Source organism: Bos javanicus, chromosome 20 (genome assembly GCF_032452875.1).
Source record: "Bos javanicus breed banteng chromosome 20, ARS-OSU_banteng_1.0, whole genome shotgun sequence".
NCBI lineage: Eukaryota > Metazoa > Chordata > Mammalia > Artiodactyla > Bovidae > Bos > Bos javanicus.
Window position 1 is genome coordinate 13,977,022 of NC_083887.1, and position 20,750 is coordinate 13,997,771.

The 20,750-nt window shown below is 35.8% G+C and overlaps 1 protein-coding gene across 4 annotated transcripts in view; it reads left to right on the forward strand.

Annotated features, from left to right (window-relative positions):
* The window catches only part of ADAMTS6 (ADAM metallopeptidase with thrombospondin type 1 motif 6), a 430,884-nt gene that overhangs the window by 13,661 nt on the left and 396,473 nt on the right, over positions 1 to 20,750 (forward strand). For all 4 annotated transcript variants that reach the window (XR_009731737.1, XR_009731739.1, XR_009731738.1 and 1 more), the window contains exons 3-6: positions 2,996 to 3,164; positions 9,608 to 9,819; positions 10,254 to 10,337; positions 10,841 to 10,986. Coding sequence is in view for 1 of the 4 variants with exons in the window: in XM_061393406.1 (XP_061249390.1) it covers positions 2,996 to 3,164; positions 9,608 to 9,819; positions 10,254 to 10,337; positions 10,841 to 10,986 (611 nt within the window). In the remaining 3 variants the exon portion in view is untranslated. The remainder of the gene's footprint in view (positions 1 to 2,995; positions 3,165 to 9,607; positions 9,820 to 10,253; positions 10,338 to 10,840; positions 10,987 to 20,750) is intronic.

The window sequence follows — 20,750 nt, forward strand, 5'->3', positions numbered from 1 at the left end:
ATGCCATGATGTTAGTTTTTTGAATGTTGAGTTTTAAGTTAGCTTTTTCACTTGCCTCTCCTCTTTCACCCTCATTGAGAGGCTCTTTAGTTCATCTTCACTCTCCGCCATTACTGTGGTATCATCTGCATATCTGACGTTGTTGATATTTTTCCTGGCAATCTTGATTCCAGCTTGTGAGTCTGGAATGCTGTATTCTGCGTAGAAGTTAAAGAAGCAGGGTGACAATATACAACCTTGATGTACTCGTTTCCCTATTTGGAACAAGTCCGTTGTTCCATGTCTGGTAATAACTGTTGCTTCTTGACCTGCATACAGATTTCTCAGAAGACGGGTAAGATAGTCCGGTATTCCTATCTCTTTAAGAATTTCCACAGTTTGTTGTGATCCACACAATTAAAAGCTTCAGTGTAGTCGATAAAGCAGAAGTAGATGTTTTTCTGGAATTCCCTTGTGTTCTCAATGATCTAACAAATGTTGCCAATTTAATCTTTGGTTTCTCTGTCTTTTCTAAACCCAGTTTGTACATCTGGAAGTTCTTAGTTCACATGCTCCTAAAGCCTAGCTTGAAGGATTTTGAGCATAACCTTGCTAGCATGTAAAATGAGTACAGTTGTATGATAGTTTGAACATTCTTTGTCATTGCCTTTTTTTGGGACTGGAATGAAAACTGAGCATTTCCAGTTCTGTGGCCACTGCTGAGTTTTCCAGATTTGCTGGGATATTGAGTGAAGCATTTTAACAGCATCATCTTTTAGGATTTGAAATAGCTCAGCTGGAATCCCATCAGCTTACTAGCTTTGTTTGTAGTAACGCTTCTTAAGGCCCATTTAACTTCACACTCCAGGTTGTCTGGCTCTAGGTGAGTGACCACATACCATCATAATTATCTGGGTCATTAAGACCTTTTTTTGTTATTCTGTGTATTCTTGCCATCTCTTCTTAGCCTGTTCTGCTTCTGTTAGGTCCTTACCATTTCTGTCCTTATCATGCCCATCCTTGCATGAAATGCTCCCTTGTTGTCTCCAGGTTTTTTGAAGAGATATCTAGTCTCTCTCATTCTGTTTTCCTCTGTTTTTTTGCATTGTTCATTTAAGAAGGCCTTCTTATCTCTCCTTGCTCTTCTCTGAAACTACATTCAGTTGGGTATATCATTCCCTTTCTCACTTGCTCTTTTCTTCTCTTCTTTAACTCATTTCTTTTAGCTCATTTCATGTAGGTGACAGCCAACTTCATCTATTAATTAGAGTATCTCTGATTATGTCTTATTTTTCTCTTCAAACATGTGGTACTTAGCATGAATTTCCCTAAACAGAATCATAGAGGTTTAGATTCAAAGGGATCTTAGAGATTATCTGCACCAGAGGTTTTTAGTTTTTTTCTTTTTCTTTTTAAAGCAGCAAAATTCTTTTCTCAAATGAAATGTTATGTGAAAATATATAGATTAATAAAAGCGCAGCTGATTCCTAAGCCTAGCAATCCAAGCCATGTCGGTCTACCTTTGTTGTCTGTGGCAATCTCCTGAAGGCACTTCCATGGAACCCTTAGGGCTCCCTAGAGTGCTGTTTTAAAAGCACTAATTTACAGCAACCCTTTCATTTTTCCAGCTGAGGAAATATGCTCAGAGTTTGTGTTTTATCCAAAGTTACAGGGTAAATTAGTTGGATTAAGAATAGTCCTTACATGTTCCATTCTTAGGAAAACACTGTTAGACAAAGCTGGAAGTTCTTATTTCTGATGCAGATAACTTACTATCTCATTTCTTTTAATCAGCTATTTTTTTTTAATATATAGATGACATATGGAACACTTTCTTTGCCTGTAACTTATACAAGAAACCCTTTTCCAGAGTTTAAGAGATGGGGATTGGACAGATAAGAAGTGGCCCAATCTCTGTTTAAGAGAGCAAATAGTATGCTTGGGAAAAGACAACATGGAGTTGAAAAGTTAAAAATTGATTCAATACTTGAGATGTAGCAATGCAGTGTTGAATTAATTAAACATAAATGATACCAATAGCAAGCTCTCTCAGAGTTCAGAAGAGCATGAAGCTACTCCATTTGGGCTCAAAGATGTTTTAAAGAGGAATGATGACTGAGCTAAGTAGGACTTGGCTAAGTAAACAGATGTAAGGCAATATAATATTGCAAATAAGAGCAGAGCTTTGTGTGACTGCCAGCTCCTTCACTTACCTCTGTCTAATATTGGACAGGTTCTTAACCTCTGAACCTAGTACTTCATCTGCAAAATGGAGATGTATGGCATGTATATGAATTAAGGACATATATATTGGTGTAACATAGAGCTTTAAATGTGAGAAGTGTATCACAATACAAGTTTATTTCTCCCGTATATGTGTCTAGACTGGACAGCTTTCCATGAGGTCACTTAGGGACCCAAGTTCTTTTTTGGCTTCTACTTTTCCTAGGTTTTCTCTGAGAGAGTGGAGAATTCCAGTGGAGACACCCTTAGGGGCTTGGCCTGAAAGTTGTATGTGCTCTGCCTATTTTCTGTTGGTCACAATTCGACTATAAAGCTGTACCTAAGCACATATGATTTAGTTAAGTTGTGTGCACAATTTGGAAAGTAAATAAGTCTTAGTGAACATATAGACCTGGAGAAGGAAATGACAACTCACACCACTATTCTTGCCTGGAAAATCCCATGGGCAGAGGAGCCTGGCAGGCTATAGTCCATGGGGTTGTAAAGAGTCAGACACAACTGAGTGACTGAGCATGCACCACACGAACATACAGAGATCTCTACTACCTCACATTGTTATTGGGAAGATTGGAGGGAATAATTTATTTTTTATGCTTAGTACAAGGCAAAGCATGTAAAGGTATTTAAGCATCTTTTTTAAAGAATAGCAAAATTCATGTGTTTTAGCCTCCTTTTTGGAGAGGTATCACCTTATTTTTGACTCTTGGCAATAGTAGTAATTAATATTTAAAATGATTCTTCTTGTTAAATTCTTTGCTTCTTTTTCTTTTAGCATGGTGTTATTGCTACAGAAGATGAAGAATATTTTATTGAACCATTAAAGAATACCACAGAGGATTCCAAACATTTTAGTTATGAAAATGGCCATCCTCATGTCATTTACAAAAAGTCTACCCTTCAGCAAAGGCATCTATATGATCACTCCCATTGTGGGGTCTCGGGTGAGTGTGTGGCTTTTAGAAAGTATACTCTTGTATTGCCACTTTCTTTTGGCATATATGGTAAGATTAATAATAAAAAATAAATAGGAATTTGAGTAATTAGAATTATAATATCCAGAGTCTACTTAAAAGATGTCACCTGTCAATAATTTCAAGTCAATTTTGGAAGCTCTTTAAGAAGTCTGTAAAATACAAGTCTGTGTAAAAGTTGGTATTTTTTTTTTCTCTAAAAGTGTTAGTTGCTCAGTCATGTCCATCTCTTTGCAACCCCATGGACTATATAGCCCATCAGGCTTCTCTGTCCATGGAATTCTCCAGGTAAGAGAACTGGGGTGCGTAGCCATTCCCTTCTCTAGGGGATCTTCCTGATTCAGGGATTAAAGCCTGGGTCTCTTGCATTGCAGGCAGATTCTTAACCGTCTGAGCCACTAGAGAAACCTATTTCTTTGAAGGGGAAACCTTATTTTTTCCAGATAATAGTTACAGCTTTCATACACAGGTATTCTGTAGTACTCTTTGCTGTCTGGTTTGCCTGATATAAGAATCTAAACACTTGAATAAAACTTGAAGAGACTTAACGGTAGTATTCAAAGATAATGTTAGTTCAGGTAATATGGAGATACATAAGAGAGACAACAAACCTAGACTTCACTGGTCAAAAAAGGCTTCATGGAGGAAATGAATTTTAAGCTGAGGGAGTAATGGGTAGAGTGTTCTATATAAAAGGAATAACATTTACAAAGGTTCTGAACCGAAAGAGAAGACATCACATTCCTGAAACTGACAGTTGATGTAACTGGATATTAGAATATGGATTGGAGAGAAGGGGTGAGATTCATAGTGGTTTGGGGTGAGTGGTTGTGAGAGGTGAAACTGTAAGAAGTGGCCTGGTCACAAAGGGCTTGTAAACTTTGTTGAAGAGTTTGTTTATCTTAAGTGTAGTGCTATCCCACTGAAAGGTTCAGTGAAAATCAGATGATTAGATTTGGGTTTTAAAAAGCTTACTCTGGCAGCCTTATGGAGACTGAATTGGGCAGAAGAGAAAGATTAGAGGTAAGGAGTTAGGAGGCTGTTTAGTCTAAAGATTAGGAACTTAGAGAAATAGAGGATATAGTATAATATAGTAGAAAGAACACGGGCTGTGGCATATTTGTGGACAAATTATCCAACCTTCTGAGTACTCCTCTCAACAAACATTAGTTACTCAGTCCAGTGGCAGCAGCCATCATTATTACTGGGATGACCTTTGAGACACTATATTAAAAAAAAAAGTAGATTTATTCCATGTGGTTCTGGTAGCTAGAAGTAGGAGCAGAGTATTTCAGAGACAGCTTTCAGCTTAAAACAAAGAAGAGTTCACCAACCAGTAAATTTAGTAAAATATGGAATGTGTTCAACAGGTAGATTTGTAAAAGTGGAATAGTTTACCTTGTGAATTAGTGAATGTATAACCCTGTTTCTTCTCTGTATCCTTCATAGGCTCTTTTTCTTCTGTTTCAAGTACAAGTTTTCTTTGGAGTTCTTTCCTCAGCTTACTGTTCTCATTCTCCATGCTCTCTTCCTGAGTGATTTCTGAGGCTTTTAGTTGTGGGAGATTCTTACTGGTGAAGAATAATTGGTCCTAAAAAAGATCACTTAAAGTGAATCTACCTGAGAGATGAAATAGAACATCATAGTAAATAATTTTAAAAAGTTTGATTTGTCTTTGGATTGAATAATGAAACTAAACAGTATGGAAATCGTTTATTTATCTTATAGTTAACAAAATTTAGGCTAGAAGTGACAACCTTATATAAATTCTTTAAAAAGCAGGATTCAAATATTTAGCTGTTTATTGTGATATAATTTTCCTACCATTTTTTCCTTAACATGACATTCTCCACATCATGATTGTAAAGATAACCTTTGCAAAAACATTTAAAGATTTCATATTCTGAAAAGTATCTGTTAACTATTTGAGATTCAAATTATTGACTTTTACAGTGCCTATTTTGTTACTAATTGGTATTTACCAGGAAGATTCTTATTTTTCAATGGTTTAGACATGAATCAGGCAATTCTATTTTTATCACCGTCATAAAATTCTGTCCTCTTGTAAGAAGATTTTTATATTGTACAATCTCTTTCCCTAGATTACGGAAATTGTTTCCTAAATGGTCTTTGCTTTTAATGCATCCTTTCATTAGCCATTTCTGCTACCTCTAACACTGGTCCATTTAGTTTGAACCCTTATTATCTCTTGCTTAGACCATTGTAATTTCCATCTAGTCTTCCTATCTCCAGGTTTGTCCATTTCTGTCTTTTGTCAGGTTGTCTCCTAATTCTGGCTTACACACCTTCCCACTGGCATCCCAGTAGTGGGAGTATAGTAGTACTAGTAGTTCCCTAAATTCCATGAATATGTCACTAGATATTATTGGGGAAAAAAGAATTTTATATTTAATAAGTTTGAGAAATGTCTGGTTAAGAACTACTGATTTTAATTTTGATACTACGGTATAGTTCAGTATAGTAAAGTGAGATATGCATTTACAGGTATACACTGCCTGTTATCAGGAACTCAAGTTTATATTAATATATATAAAAACTGTTGACAGTGGGTGTATTTACCTCAAATTAAAATACGAATTTTCCCATTATAGTTAGATTTACTGTTGATTAAAAAACTTTTGATGGAGCTCAAAAGGAGCTCAGAGTGGCCCTGCTCCCTGCACTTCGTCACCATGTCTCACCAAATTTAGAAATCAAGGACTTTCTGCTCACAGCCAGGTGAAGGGACACCAGATCTGTCAAGATCAAGAAAAATAAGGATAATGCAAAGTTTAAAGTTCGATGTAGCAGATACCTTTATACCTTCATCTTCGCAGACAAAGAGAAAGCGAAGAAGCAGTCCTTGCCCCTAGGTTTGACAGTGAAGGAGCTAAAATGAACCACACACATTAATTTGAACTGTATTAAATTTTTAAAAATTAAAAAGGAAACTTTTTATGAAAGAAATGTCTGTTCTTTGTAGAAATTTTAGAAAATACAGCATGAAAAGAAAAAAAAAGAAGTTGCTGTTTTACCACTACCCAGAGATAACTGAATGTTCTTATAATCTATTCATACAGATATGTCTTTATACCTGCATTATCTACTTATATATAATATTAAATAAATATTCATCTGGCATACATGCACAAGACTATTCTCAGTGCTGGGATGCAGCAACAAATAAAGCAGAAAAAGTTCGTACTTCCTGGAACCTTACATTCTAGTGAGGAGAGTGTTACTCAGTTGTGTCCGACTCTTTGCCACTCTGTGGACTGTAGCCCACCAGGCTCTTTGTCCATGTAATTCTCCAGGCAAGAATACTGGAGTGGGTTGCCATTTCCTTCTCCAGAGGATCTTCTCCACCCAGGATTCAAAGCTAGGTCTCCTGTATTGCAGGCAGATTCTTTACCATCTGAGCCACCAGGGAAACCCAGTGAGGACAGACAGTTACTAAACAAGCATTTAAATAAACAAATAACTACATGGCCAACCATCAAGAAGTAGTGAGTAATGAAAAATAAAGCAGATCAATGAGATAATTTTGCATGGCTGTATATATTAAAAATGTTTAATATTGATCAAAAACTTAAAATTCTATTTTAGATGACGAAGAGATCTATGTATTTGGCTTTCGGGGTAAAGTTCTTCATTGTGCAATATACGTTTGTGGAAGAATGTTTTTTTTAACATTCTATACTCAATCCAAGATTAAACTGAGCAAGCCACATGTAATGAGTATCATTTGAAAAACTACTTATCTCTGTTTTGAAACAAAACAAGTCAGTTGTGTATTCTACTTCACATTAAAAAGGATGTTAATTACAGATCATTAAACTTAATGTTAAGCAGTCAATTGACAATTGTAAAATGTAGATAATGTTTTGTAATGATCTAATCACATGGGAGACACTTTAATCTTTAAATTTTACTCAGAATACATGCATGTTTATTACATGTATTTATCAGACTACAAATCTTTTGAGTATAAGGATTACATTTTTTCATTTATGAACATCGATCAAGGACATTATGAATATATATTTCTGATGGAGCAGTAGCCAAGCAAACTTAACATTTAAAAATCCTAAAAGCTGAAAGCTGTGAAAATGATAATAACAACAGTTACCTTATACTAAACGCTATAAAATGAGAAACACTATTGCTAATGTTTATTTCGCCTAATTATGTCTAATTCTTTATATAATACTTTAAATAAAAATAAGGAGAAATTGAATGAGAAGTGAAAATGATAAAAATAATGGAAGTTCTGTCCTGTATTTAGACGTTTAAGCTGTCCAGCCAGAGGAAGAAGAAAACTAAGCATGATTTGAATGTATGAGTGGTTTCATGATCATAAAAGACTGAGCAAGAGAAATTGGAAGTAATATTAATGCAGAAAATATTTTGGCTGTCTCATATCGATATTACCACAAACCCAGTGGCTTAAGCAATATACATTTATTATCTTGCATTTTCTGTGGACCAGAAGTTTGTGTATGGATAGGTTATTTATTTAGCCTCAACCAGGGCTGGGTTCTCATCCAGAGTTTTTACTGGGGAAGAATTCACTTCCTCACTCCCATAGTTATTGGCAGCATTCAGTTCCTTGCTGTTATAAGACTGAAAGCTTTAGTTTTGGCTTGTTGTCTGCCAGAGTCCACCTGCAGTGCCTCAGCGTGTACAGTTTACCAACTTGGTTGGTTCCTTCCTGTAAGTCAGCACAGGAACAACTGTAGTAAGAGAGATGCTACAATATTTTATAATATAGCTATGTAGGCATACACATGTTTCTGTTAGAAGCTAGTCACAGTTCCAGCTCATACTCAAGGAAGGAGAGGAGGACACAGGATGTTATGGGAACTACCTTAAGAGTGTCTGCCACGATGGACATAGAGGAATACTTACTGACTGTCTTGGGGATATGCTGTTGAATTGAGAAGTAGAATGTTTCTGTCTTTCTTGACCTTTTGACCTAGGAATAGACACTCATTTAATTTATTTGAGTTTCAGAGTATTTGACTGATGCTTCCTGTGGTTATTTCTCTTATTTCTTAAAATTTATAACTTCTCTCAACGTCCCTTTGAAAAAGGGAAAAGCTGAAAACAGAGAGTAATGCCGCTACTTTTTATCAAGTAAATTATATAGAGTACTCTAATTTTTCCTCACTGAATTTTTGAATAAGTGATGGTTAGAAGGATTTCCTGTTCAGTCTGACGATCGAAAAGTGGGGCATATAGGTACTTCCCTGGTGGTCCAGCTGTTAAGAATCTGCGTTTCTAAAGCAGGGGACACAGGTTTAATCCCTGGTCGGGGAACTAAGATTTCACATGCTGTGAGGCAACTAAAGCCTCAGTGAAGACCCAGCACAGCCAAAATAATAATAAAAAAGAATGAATCTATAAAAGTTTTCCCTTAAAAAAAAAAGAAAATGTGTACAATGGATCTGTACTTGCTCAAGTTTACTAAATGAAGATGAATATAAGTTAGGCAAATGTTTACAAATGCCATAGTACTGAAAAGTTTCCTCTGTGCTGAAGGACCAAATATCTAGAAATCAAAAGAAAAGCTACAATCCACACTGAAATCTGGTTTAAAGTGAGTGATGTTGGAATCATTGTCTTTCAACTCTGATTCTAATCCCATTTACCTCTAGAGTTTGGAAAAGGAATATATTGGATACTTTGTCAGGATAAAGAGTTCTAGACTGTGAAACTAAATGGAAAAGATAATTCATATCTTTTTAGAACTGAGATTTCTAGAGCGTTTGTTGTTGTTGTTCAGTCAGTAAGTCATGTCTGACTCTTTGCAACCCCATGAACTGCAGCACACCAGGCTTCCCTGTCCTTCACTGTCTCCCTGAGTTTGCTCAAACTCATGTCCATTGAGTCAGGGTCTTTATCTAGAGCAGTAAAATTGCTCTAATAAAATAGTTTAATAAAAGCATCTTATTTTAAAATAAATTCTTGCAAAGCATTTTAGAAATAGATTTTTGCAATATTAATATTCTTCATCAGAAGTGTCTTAGGCTGTTCAGAAAGTAAATGCTTAATAGTTGCTTTTTAAACAACTTGAAATGACGGTTTAAAGTATAGATTTTAAATTTAAAAGTATTATGACATAATCATTCACTGGAAAAATGTGAACTGATTATTTGAAGATTCCTTTTTTAAAGTTAACTATTAGATTTATTTTGTTCAACAGTTTAATGTTATTAATTTTTTCAGGTAAGATTATTTTGAAAAATTTGAAGAGTTTAATTTTTTCATTACTGCATTTCCTCATCCCCTTCCCTCACTTTGAAAAATCTTAATATGTTAGAGAGTTTGAGAAGCATGTCTGCATGAAAGTAGGTTAATAAGTAGGTTAAATTAGTTAACCTATGTGAACTATGTAATTGTTTTTATTGTAGACCTCCTAAGAAGTGGCAAACCTTGGTGGTTGAATGACACATCTGCTTTTCCTTCTTCACTACCAATTAATGGCACACATATCCACCAGAGACAGAAGAGATCAGTAAGCATTGAGCGGTTTGTGGAGACACTAGTAGTGGCAGACAAAATGATGGTGGGCTACCATGGCCGCAAAGACATTGAACATTACATTTTGAGTGTGATGAATATTGTAAGTTTGATCCCTCTATATAATTTTTTAACTTAATAATTTGTTGTGATTTTTGACTAAGGTCATGGATTTTTATTGCGAAATAATTTTGAGAACTAGCTCATCGAAAGTTAGAATTGATCTATTAGTGTTTCAGTTCTATGGAAGATAAATTTGAAGGTTACTTTATTGTTCATTTAGATTGACTCACCCTCTTAATTACTATGTTGTAGTTCATCTTTAGAAGAAAATTTTTCTTAAAGTAGATATGTATAACAAACCTTTTACTAAGATATCTTGAGGGTAGAATTCTAAGTGACATGAGATAAAAGAATACCTTTTTATACACACAGTGGTTAATTTGATGAAAAATTGTTCTACCACTCTAAAAAATTGAACAATCACTTTGTGATTTTTGTCTGACTTTGTGTCTTTTCTTATTTTCTGGAGGTCAGGTTGCCAAACTTTACCGTGATTCCAGCCTAGGAAACGTTGTGAATATTATAGTGGCACGTTTAATTGTTCTCACAGAAGATCAGGTAAGAATGAGTTAGTTTATAAGTCTAAAACTCTTAACAGAGTGTAGACATATTAAAAAGTATACTTTATTATTGCTACTCTTAGAAAGTTCTAGCTGAATATGACTTTCAGCTCTAAGCACTTAATATTTTAAGCAAATTTGAAATAGTTTACAAGAGTATACCTGTTATGTACAAGATGTATATATGTGTGTGTGAGCTATATGTTTCAGTATAAAGATGAGCATTTGCATGGCAGACCTTATAAGAGTGGTTTTGGTTGGTTTTGTAGGCTGATAATCACATATATTCACATTATCTTTAAAGTTGAAACTGGAAAGAATAGCTGTTCAATAATACATTAAATTAATTCTAGGCCAGATATGACAGAGATGAAAATTGGCAAGAGGTTATTCCTAGAAACCACTATGTCTAATTATAGTCCCACTTTAGTCTTCAAAAGTTTTAACAACTGACCTTAGTAATTTGTTTGGAACATTTCTGGTATGCATGTTGTATTGCAGCCAAACTTGGAGATAAACCACCATGCAGACAAGTCCCTCGATAGCTTCTGTAAATGGCAGAAATCCATTCTCTCCCACCAAAGTGATGGAAACACCATTCCAGAAAATGGGATTGCCCACCACGATAATGCAGTTCTTATTACTAGGTATGGTTTGTTGAAAGTATTTTACCTTTGATTGTTGTGTTTGATATTGTAACTATATTTGGTTCTGTCTAAAGCCTCATTCAGGTAATGAGTGTAGAGAAAGCAAAATGGTGCTTTATTATTTACCACTGAGAAAGAATATATTACACTGTTACTGTGTTTGCATTAAATGAACCAAATAAGAGAAAAGAAAAGATTTAGAGTTGACTTAGAAATTTAGTAAATATCTTTCTTCTATTAAGGTCTGTTCATAAAGTTTAACTGGAAACGCATACATATTTTGTTAATTGAACAAAATACTTGCTAAAGCAAAATTGAAAAGTATGAGAAAAATCTATCTTAAACATAAAAGTGGGTCATTACTCTTGTTTATAAAATATACTAATTATTCTTACCTCCAGATTGTTAAAAGGGAAGACATCAGTAGTTACGCAGTATATTTAGATGAATCCTTATTTAATTGAACATTTTAATTAAGAGATACATAAAGAAGCATATTTGCTATACTGTATGTTGAGTTGCTTGTCTTTCAGGCAGAATTATTACTTGATAATGAATTCATATATTTCTTTCCAGTTTTATAAACCTATATTCAGATCCACGTTATTGCTTAGTCTTCAACAAAAATTCTGTGAAGTAGATATTGTTATTATTTTTCTCATGTAAGAAACGAGGAAACCAGTTCAAAATATTTAAGTAAAAGAGAAGGGCTCAAGTCCAGGATCCTATCTTTGTTTATACTTGGCTGTCTGTCTTAGTTTTGTAATACTTTGATTATGGTTGGTTAGAACCATACTTAAATCAACTAAAGATGCTTTTCTTTGATCTCTTATTAGTATTTAAAAATGAAAACAAAATAAGTTATAACAAATAGACAAATAAGCAAAATGGAAGCATTATTCTATCTTGGCAAGTGAATTACTTTTTTTTTTTTTTTAATTTGCAAGGCTGTATTTAACATAAACATCATCTGTGGTATGTCCACAGACTCCACATTAGACTCTCTAGGTGGGTGGTAAGAAGTATGTAGGATCAGAACTGTGAGGCCCAGTATGATAATGTGACTTTGCTGCTGCTGCTAAGTCACTTCAGTCATGTCCAACTCTGTGCGACCCCACAGACGGCAGCCTACCAGGCTCCCCAGTCCTTGGGATTCTCCAGGCAAGAACACTGGAGTGGGTTGCCATTTCCTTCTCTAATGCATGAAAGTGAAAAGTGAAAGTGAAGTCGCTCAGTCGTATCTCACTCTTAGCTACCCCATGGACTGCAGCCTACCAGGCTCCTCCATCCATGGGATTTTCCAGGCAAGAGTACTGGAGTGGGGTGCCATTGCCTTCTCTGACTTTAGTTTTTTGAAAAATATGCCTGTTAATAGAGTTGTCAAGTTTCTGATTTCACCTTTTTTTATGCTTACAATTGACTTCATCTACCTCACATTGTAAACCAAAAAATTCTTTTATGATATGCTTGCTGAATAAAACCAACATTTTAAAGTTCTTTGTTCATATATGTTGACTCATCAGACTGATAAATTCTTCAATTCTTCAGAGTCTTATGGTCTGGTATGATTCCCAAATATATTTGAAGAGTTAAAAATATACTAGGAATTGTGCAAATATATAAACTTTTATATAAAGGTATATATGATATGATTAGTTTCTATGAAATCACTAGAGGAGGAATATATCTATGTTTAGCAGAATGATCACAGATACTTGCATTGGTATCTGTACTCATAGTACTTATATTTATAAAATGCACCTCTCCCCAAAAAGCTCCTGATGATTCATATTTTTGTTATTGTATCTGTGCTGGGTTTTCAGCATTTTGAAAAATCTATTTATTTATTTACTTGACTGTGCCACACTGCATGGCTTGCAGGATCTTAGTTCCCCTACCAGAGGGTTGAACCTTGGCCCCTCCACAGTGAAAGGACAAAGTCCTAACCACTGAACTGCCAAGGAATTCTTGGATTTTTAACTTTTCCATCAAATGACAGGAGTTATACTAAGAGTGCAAAATTATAAGTGTTCAAGTAGGGAAATACATCTGGGCAGTTAGCCACCCTATCTTTACACTGGCTACAGCATTCAACTGTGTGATTTATTACTCTGAATTGGCCCAGATATTTTTGCGATCCTCTGCAGAACTCTTCTTTGCTTCTATAAGCTACTTTGAGTGCCTGTTTGATGTCTGAGATTTGAACACAAAATTTTCTTTTAAAATTTTCCTCCTAATGTTCAAAAAGCACTAAAAATGATCTCAGGACTTTAAAGGTCAATACTACAAAGAATTCATATATCATATCATTTTAGATTGATTTCATAATGGAGATTAGGAAAATGCCCTTTAGGACTGCATAGAATACCTTTTTGATTTGTTACTAAGGTCTCAAAATAACTTTCACCTTAATTTAAAATCTGTAATTATCTTTATTAGGGCCACAGAGTGGCTTATATAAATGAGTTTCTGAATATTATTTAAGTTTTTATTGGTTGGAAGTTTTACCAGTTCTTGACTCTTTCTTGTATATTTTTGATTTGTGAAATTGAATATATGTTTATATCATAGTACCACTTTTATTAAAAGTAATTATGACACTTCCATAGATGATTTTATATTAACTTTGAAAATTGCTTCATGCAACATTTGTTGACATGTTCAAGATTGTGATTCCACCATTTGGAGGTAAGATCGTGATTTATGCTTGCTCGAAATGTCAGCTCACTAGGGAGAATGTATAATGTGTTCATCGAGAATTCAGTTTTGTTCTAGGGATTTAAATGTTTTAATCAGAAAAACATTTGGAACCTAGTTATATAGGTATAATAGTTACTTTTGGAAAAAAGTATAAAAACTAAAAATGTTATCTCCTCTTATCAAATGATATTTTACTGATATAAATTTAAAGCAAGGCACTGTACAAAGCTCTCAGACTACCATAAGCAGACAGAAACAAAATTGAAAAATGAAATTTTGTTGTTTTATCTGGTATCAGCAGTATTGAATTAATTAGATGGCTGGATGGCATCACCGACTCAATGGACGTGAGTCTGAGTGAACTTTGGGAGTTGGTGATGGACAGGGAGGCCTGGTGTGCTGCAAATTCATGGGATTGCAAAGAGTTGGACACCAGTGAGCCACTGAACTGAACTGAACTGAAAGAGCATATTAAAAATGATTAATATGTACATATATTTTTAAATGTTCATATACATTTTTGTGTGTGTAAGCATATGTGTATATATAATATATAGTGAAAGTTGTTATACCTCAACTAGCTTTAGCTAACATTTTTTTTAAAAAAACTGAAGCTGAGAATTCCTTGGCTATCTAGTGGTTAGCGGGGCTTCCCGATAATACTAGTGATAAAGAACCTGCCTGCCAATGTAGGAGACGCAGGAGATGCGGGTTTGATCCATGGGTTGGGAAGATCCCCTGGAGGAGGGCATGGCAACCCACTCCAGTATTGTTGCCTAGAGAATATCATGTATAGATCACAAATTGTCAAACATGACTGAAGCAACTTAGCATGCGTGCACCAGTGGTTAGGTTTTGGTCTTTTCACTGCGAGGGCCTTGGTTCAATCCCTTGTGAAAGAACTAAGATTCCACAAGCCATGAAGCATGTCCAAAAAGGAACAAGAAAAATTGAGGTATAATTGACAAGCAAAATTACGTATATCTAAAGTGTACAATGTGGTGATTTGACATACATATACATTATGAGCTGATATATATATTTGTGGATATATATATATATATCTCCATTGTTGAAAGTGAGATATTAAAATTCCTACTAGTATTGCATTGCTGCCTATTTCTACCTTCTGATCTTCCAATATTTGCTTAATATGTTAAGGTCCTCTGATTTTGGAGTACGTATATATTTCCAGTTAAATGCTCTTGATGAATTGATCCCTTTATCATTATATCATGACCTTCTTTGTCTCTTTTTTAGCTTCTGACTTAAAAAGTGTTTTGTCTGAGTTTATCTTTTCTCTTTACATGAAATATCTTTTATATGTTTTTTCTTCCCTTCGCTTTCAGTCTGTAGGTATCCTTAAAGCTAAATCATTTCTAGCTCTGGAGAAGGCCCAGCAGTGTAGTCTTCATGCAGCTTCATCAGTTGAGGTTAGCATTGGTGAAGATTGCAGGAGTCCCCAATGGTCAAGACCCCTGCAGCAGCAACAAAGGCTGCTGGAGACCAGCTGATCTCTTTTTCTCTCACAGGGCATATCATTGTGCAAGGGATTCCTCTTGGTACTGGGTCTGGCTTGGAAGAGCCTACACCAGTGCTGGTGTCTGATGTGTGGGCACCTGTGGACCAGTCATAGAGCTGGGGACTGGAAAGATAGTGCTTGCAGAGTGACAGCGGCTCTGGGGTTGGTGTGCTGGCTATACCACAACAGCAGTGATGTAGAGTTGTAGATGTGTGTGAATTAGCCATGTAGATGGAGTCTGAAGCATGGCACTTAGAGAGCAGTGATGGCATTTGGGTCCAGGTGCTGGCTAGCTGGAAGTGACAGTGCCTCCAAGTCTTAAGATGTGGTCATATGTGCACCAGTGGCAGAACTGGAGTCTGGTGCATGGGTACCACAAAGTGGCCCTAGATCCAGGTCTGGCATATGGGAACAAGGAGAGCAACTAGACGCTGTAGTGTCTGGGATGTGCTCAGGGTCGGGGAGAGCTGGAAGTTCTTTTCCCAGGCCAGAATAATAGTGACTCTTACTTGGGGTAAGCACAGTGACATCTCCTTCCCCAAGATCTGTGACAGCAATAACTTAATTACTTGGATGGTAAAAACTGCCAGTCTCCTCGAGAGCAGCTGTTGTGAGGGCTCTTCAGTCTTGTGGCTGATAGTTTCCACCTTTCCTCTTTGTTCCTAGTTGCCTTTAGACATCTTCAGTAAGCTGATCTCCCCAGTGATCCTTTCTATGCTGCTGCTGTTGCTGCTAAGTCGCTTCAGTCATATCCGACTCTGTGTGACCACATAGACGGCAGCCCACCAGGCTCCCCTGTCCCTGGGAATCTCCAGGCAAGAACACTGGAGTGGGTTGCCATTTCCTTCTCCAATGCATGAAAGTGAAAAGTGAAAGTGAACTCGCTCAGTTATGTCCAACTCTTGGCGACCCCATGGACTGCAGCCTACCAGGCTCCTCTGTCCATGGGATTTTCCAGGCAGTAGTACTCGAGTGGGGTGCCATTGCCTTCTCCCCTTTCTATGCAGTTACCCTTTATTTTTTGCCCTATTAATGTTACTGTGAAGGTGAAAGAAAGTGAAGTCGCTCAGTCGGGTCCGACTCTTTGCGACCCCACGGACTGTAGCCTATCAGGCTTCTCTGTCCATGGGATTTTCCAGGCAAGAGTGCTGGAGTGGATTGCCATTTCCTTCTCCAGGGGATCTTCCCAACCCAGGAATCTAACCTGGGTCTCCCACATTGCAGGCAGATGCTTTACTGTCTGAGCCACCATCAAGACATGTTACTATAGTTTCTTAATTAGACTTAGACTCAAGCCCTTTCAGGACCATTTTCATTTGTGGATTGCTATCTAATTGTTTTCTGTTGGGTGATGAAGGTTGATATTTCCTACTTCACCATCTTGCTGATATTACTCTCCTTGCTTTATTCAATCTTAATATTATGCCCCATCAAAGAGCAGTTTCATGTCACTTTCTGAACTGATATACTTGCATTGATTACTTCTCTATGGTATATCAACTACCTGACATTTTAGTTTTGAATACCAGAGATAGTGCCATCATGTATAAATTTGTCAAAATATAGCCATGTGGTGCTTTTTTGAATAATGGTAGATTATTGAAACTTACCTTCCATTTTTGTGATCTGTTTTTAGTTAAAATAGTAGTAACTTAAATAGCTTGCTTCTGCAGGCTAGATCTGTTTGGATTATCTGACAGTTATTAGTGCTCATCTAAATCAACCTGATGTTTATTAACTCTTTCAAAATAATTGAGTATGACATGATATAATTAGTTCAAGAAGTGATTAATAGTTTGCGCCTGATACTCTAGAAACAGAATTTAAGAAGATAACATAGAACTGTGTGTACACTTAAAATGTTACACTTGCTACAAAAATTTTAGATAATCCTTATTGGTATCAAAAAATTGTTAATTAATGTTATTTAGGAGTAAAACTCTACAATTTGACAAATTTTTTAAAAATTATTTATATTTCTACATGAAGTCAGGAAATATCCACCATAAATTTAAAGTCAAGTCAATTTTTAAATTTATCTTGAGTCAAAGACATGCAAGAAATCTGTTTATAGTCTGAAAATAAGTAGAAAATTTAGTGACATAAGTGTACTTGCATCATTGTTTTGGGCAAATTAACATGACTAATGCATATATTTCATAGTTTTCTCCCCTAAACATGCATCAGAATCATATTTTGCATCTGTAAGATATTATATAACGGTATGTATTTTGAATAGGTATTATAATCTAAGTACTTCCCTTTTGGTAACGGCTTTATTGAAATAGTACTTCATAGACCATATAGTTTACCCATTTAAAGTATATGATTCAGTAGTCTTAGTATATTCACAGGGTTGTACAACCATCACATAATTTTAGAACATTTTCCCCATTCCCTTCATCCTCCCCACCCAAGCTCCAGCCTGAGGCAAGTGGTAATTTACTTCAGCTTTGTTTATTATAAACTTTTCATATAAAGGGAATCATACAGTGTATAGTATAGATGGTGACTGCAGCTATGAAATTAAAAGATGCTTGCTCCTAGGAAGAAAAGTTATGACCAACCTAGACAGCATATTAAAAAGCAGAGAGATTACTTTGCCAACAAAGGTCCGTCTAGTCAAAGCTATGGTTTTCTAGTAGTCATGTATGGTTGTGAGAGTTGGACTATAAAGAAAGCTGGGTGCTGAAGAATTGATGTGTTTGAATTGTGCTGTTGGAGAAGACTCTTGAGAGTCCCTTGAACTGCAAGGAGATCCAACCGGTCCATCCTAAAGGAAATTAGTCCTGAATATTCATTTGAAGGACTGATGCTGAAGCTGAAGCTCCAATCCATTGGCCACCTGATTAGAAGAACTGACTCATTGGAAAAGACCCTGATGCTGGGAAAGATTGAGGACAGGAAAAGAAGGGGACAACAGGATGAGATCGTTGGATAGCATCACTGACTCAACGGACATGAGTTTGAACAAGCTCCGGGAGTTGGTGATGGACAGGGAGGCTAGATGTACTGCAGTCCATGGAGTCACAAAGAGTTGTACACTACTGAGTGACTGAACTGAACTGACAGTGTATAGTCTTTTGTGACTGGCATAAATAAAACTTTCATAGTACACACAGAGTGGACATTTGATACACAGACATTAACATTTGGGGTGGAAATTCTGTGGGTTAGCTATGGAGCCCACATGTTTAATATTCACTATTTTAAATTACCATTGTTAGTGTGAGGAGAATGCAGTGCTAGTACTTGGCCTATTTTTAAACTAGCATAATAAGCCTAGTCATACCATTCAGTATTTTTGCTTTTTAAAATAAGTAACCACAGTTACTGGAATCCACCTGCCAAAGCAGGAGACGCAGGTTTGAAAATTGGGTTGGGAAGATCACCTGGAGTAGGAAGTGGCAACCCACTTCAGTATTCTTGCCTGGAAAATTCCATGGACTGAGGAGCCTGGCAGGCTACAGTTCATGGTGTTGCAAAGTGTTGGACACAGCTGAGCGACTGAATAACTCTTTTACTTTGCATAGTGTTTTCAAGGTTCATCTGATAGTAGCACATACCAGGACTTTTTTCCTATTATCTTAAATTCTTGGAAAATTCAAGGTACAGCTCTTTTAAAAGTGTCTCTGTCAATAGGCTTTTCTTCAAAATATATACTTTCTTTTCAATTTTTCATTAATGAAAGGCACATGATATATAAATACTACTCAAAGTACAGATGCAAAAATTATACACCAAGTGACATAATTTAGTCTTTAATTAAAATCAGCATATTTATCCTCTTAAGGGATCATGACTATTTGCTTTGATGCTGCTGGGTTTTAAAGGGATTAGAATTTCCAGAGTCAACTAATGTTTTCAGGTGGGAGATTAAAAATAGCTATAAAATGGTTTCTTGCTAAAACTTGGCCTGTAGCATACAGGTTTAAATAAATTTAAAAAAAAAGACTTTGAGAATTATATATCAACTTTTTGATTATATATTAAAAACAGAGGAAAGGGAAATTAAATATGGTACCTTAATATTTATTTGGTATTCATTTATGGATTTTTTAATCCTTAAGGAAATGCCAGTTAAATTTTTTATGAAGTATTGTTAAGCTTTTAAGAATATGCCGTGTTTACAGGCAAAAAAGGAATCTTGATTTCAGGTTGTGGGTATATTGATTTTTTTATTTTGACATTTGAAGCATATGTTATTCTCTTACCACCCTGGCTCTACCACTCTTAGCTGTCCTGCCGCCTACCTTTCTTCTTCCTTTTTCAGGTTTTGTTTGTTTTTTTTTTGGTCTTTTTCTTTTTTTCTTTATCCCTGGCTTGTTTGTCCCTTATGTTGATGTATTTACCTAGATTCAGCTTCCATTCGATTTGAGGATTATGACACACTTGTGTGACCCTAATTTTTGTGCAATCTGGGACACTTTAAGAGTAAAAGAGGGTACCATTGACAGTTTCGGCCAAATAATAGGCACAAACTAGTACCAGGTAAACAAGATTATGGTCATCCCAGACGTTATGTATGTTTGCTTGTTAAACTTTGGTTAAAAAATGGAAATAAGATACTTTTTCTTCAGTCCATGAAGATTAAATAACATGCAATTTAGTAAATTGTCTTTGTATACATCTTGCCTAAAACTGTGTTTTATTTATAATGGGCATCACTAAATAGTTAAATCTAAGAAGGATATGTTATAATCAACACTGTAATAGTAAGTACATTTTTATGTTGTTTGTATGGATGTATTTATGCACTTTTTTATTGTGTGCCAAATACTTGGTGCTTTACAGAATTATATTTAATCATTTAAACTTCTCAATAACTGCATGAGATAGGTTCTATCATTATCTCTATTTTATAGATGAGGAAGCTGAGGCATGGAGAAGTTAAATGATTGGCAAGCTCACACATTAGTTAGAAGACCCAGAAGTAAACCAGGTAGTTTGGTTCCAGAGTACTTTTAGAGGAATTACAAGGGTATTCAACAAAAATTAATATGGAGATACTTTACTAATATTGGTGCCCGTGGTAGGCAGTCTTCTAAGATGGTCCCCAGCTATCTCTGCCTCCTGATGTTCATAACTTTGTGCAATCAGCTTCTCTTGGATTTGAGCTGGACCTTGTGATATCTTAATAATGAGACTTCTTCCCACTTATAGCCAGGGTATATTTCTCCATTTCTTTAGGTCTTTAATTTCTCAAGAATGTTTTGTGGTTTTCAGTGTTTTCACACCTCTTGTCCTTTTTTGATGTTATTGTAAATGATACTGTTTTTTAAAATCCACTTATTGTTCATCACCAGTATATTCACTTTCACTTTTAGTATATTAAAATGCAGTTGATTTTTGTAACCATGCTAAGTTTATTGCTTTAAGTGAAAGTTGCTCAGTCATGTCCGACTCTTTGCAACCCCATAGACTAGACAGTCCATGGAATTCTCCAGGCCAGAATACTGGAGTGGGTAGCCATTCCCTTCTCCAGAGAATCTTTCCAACCCAGGGATCGAACCCAGGTCTCCAGCATTGCAGGCAGATTCTT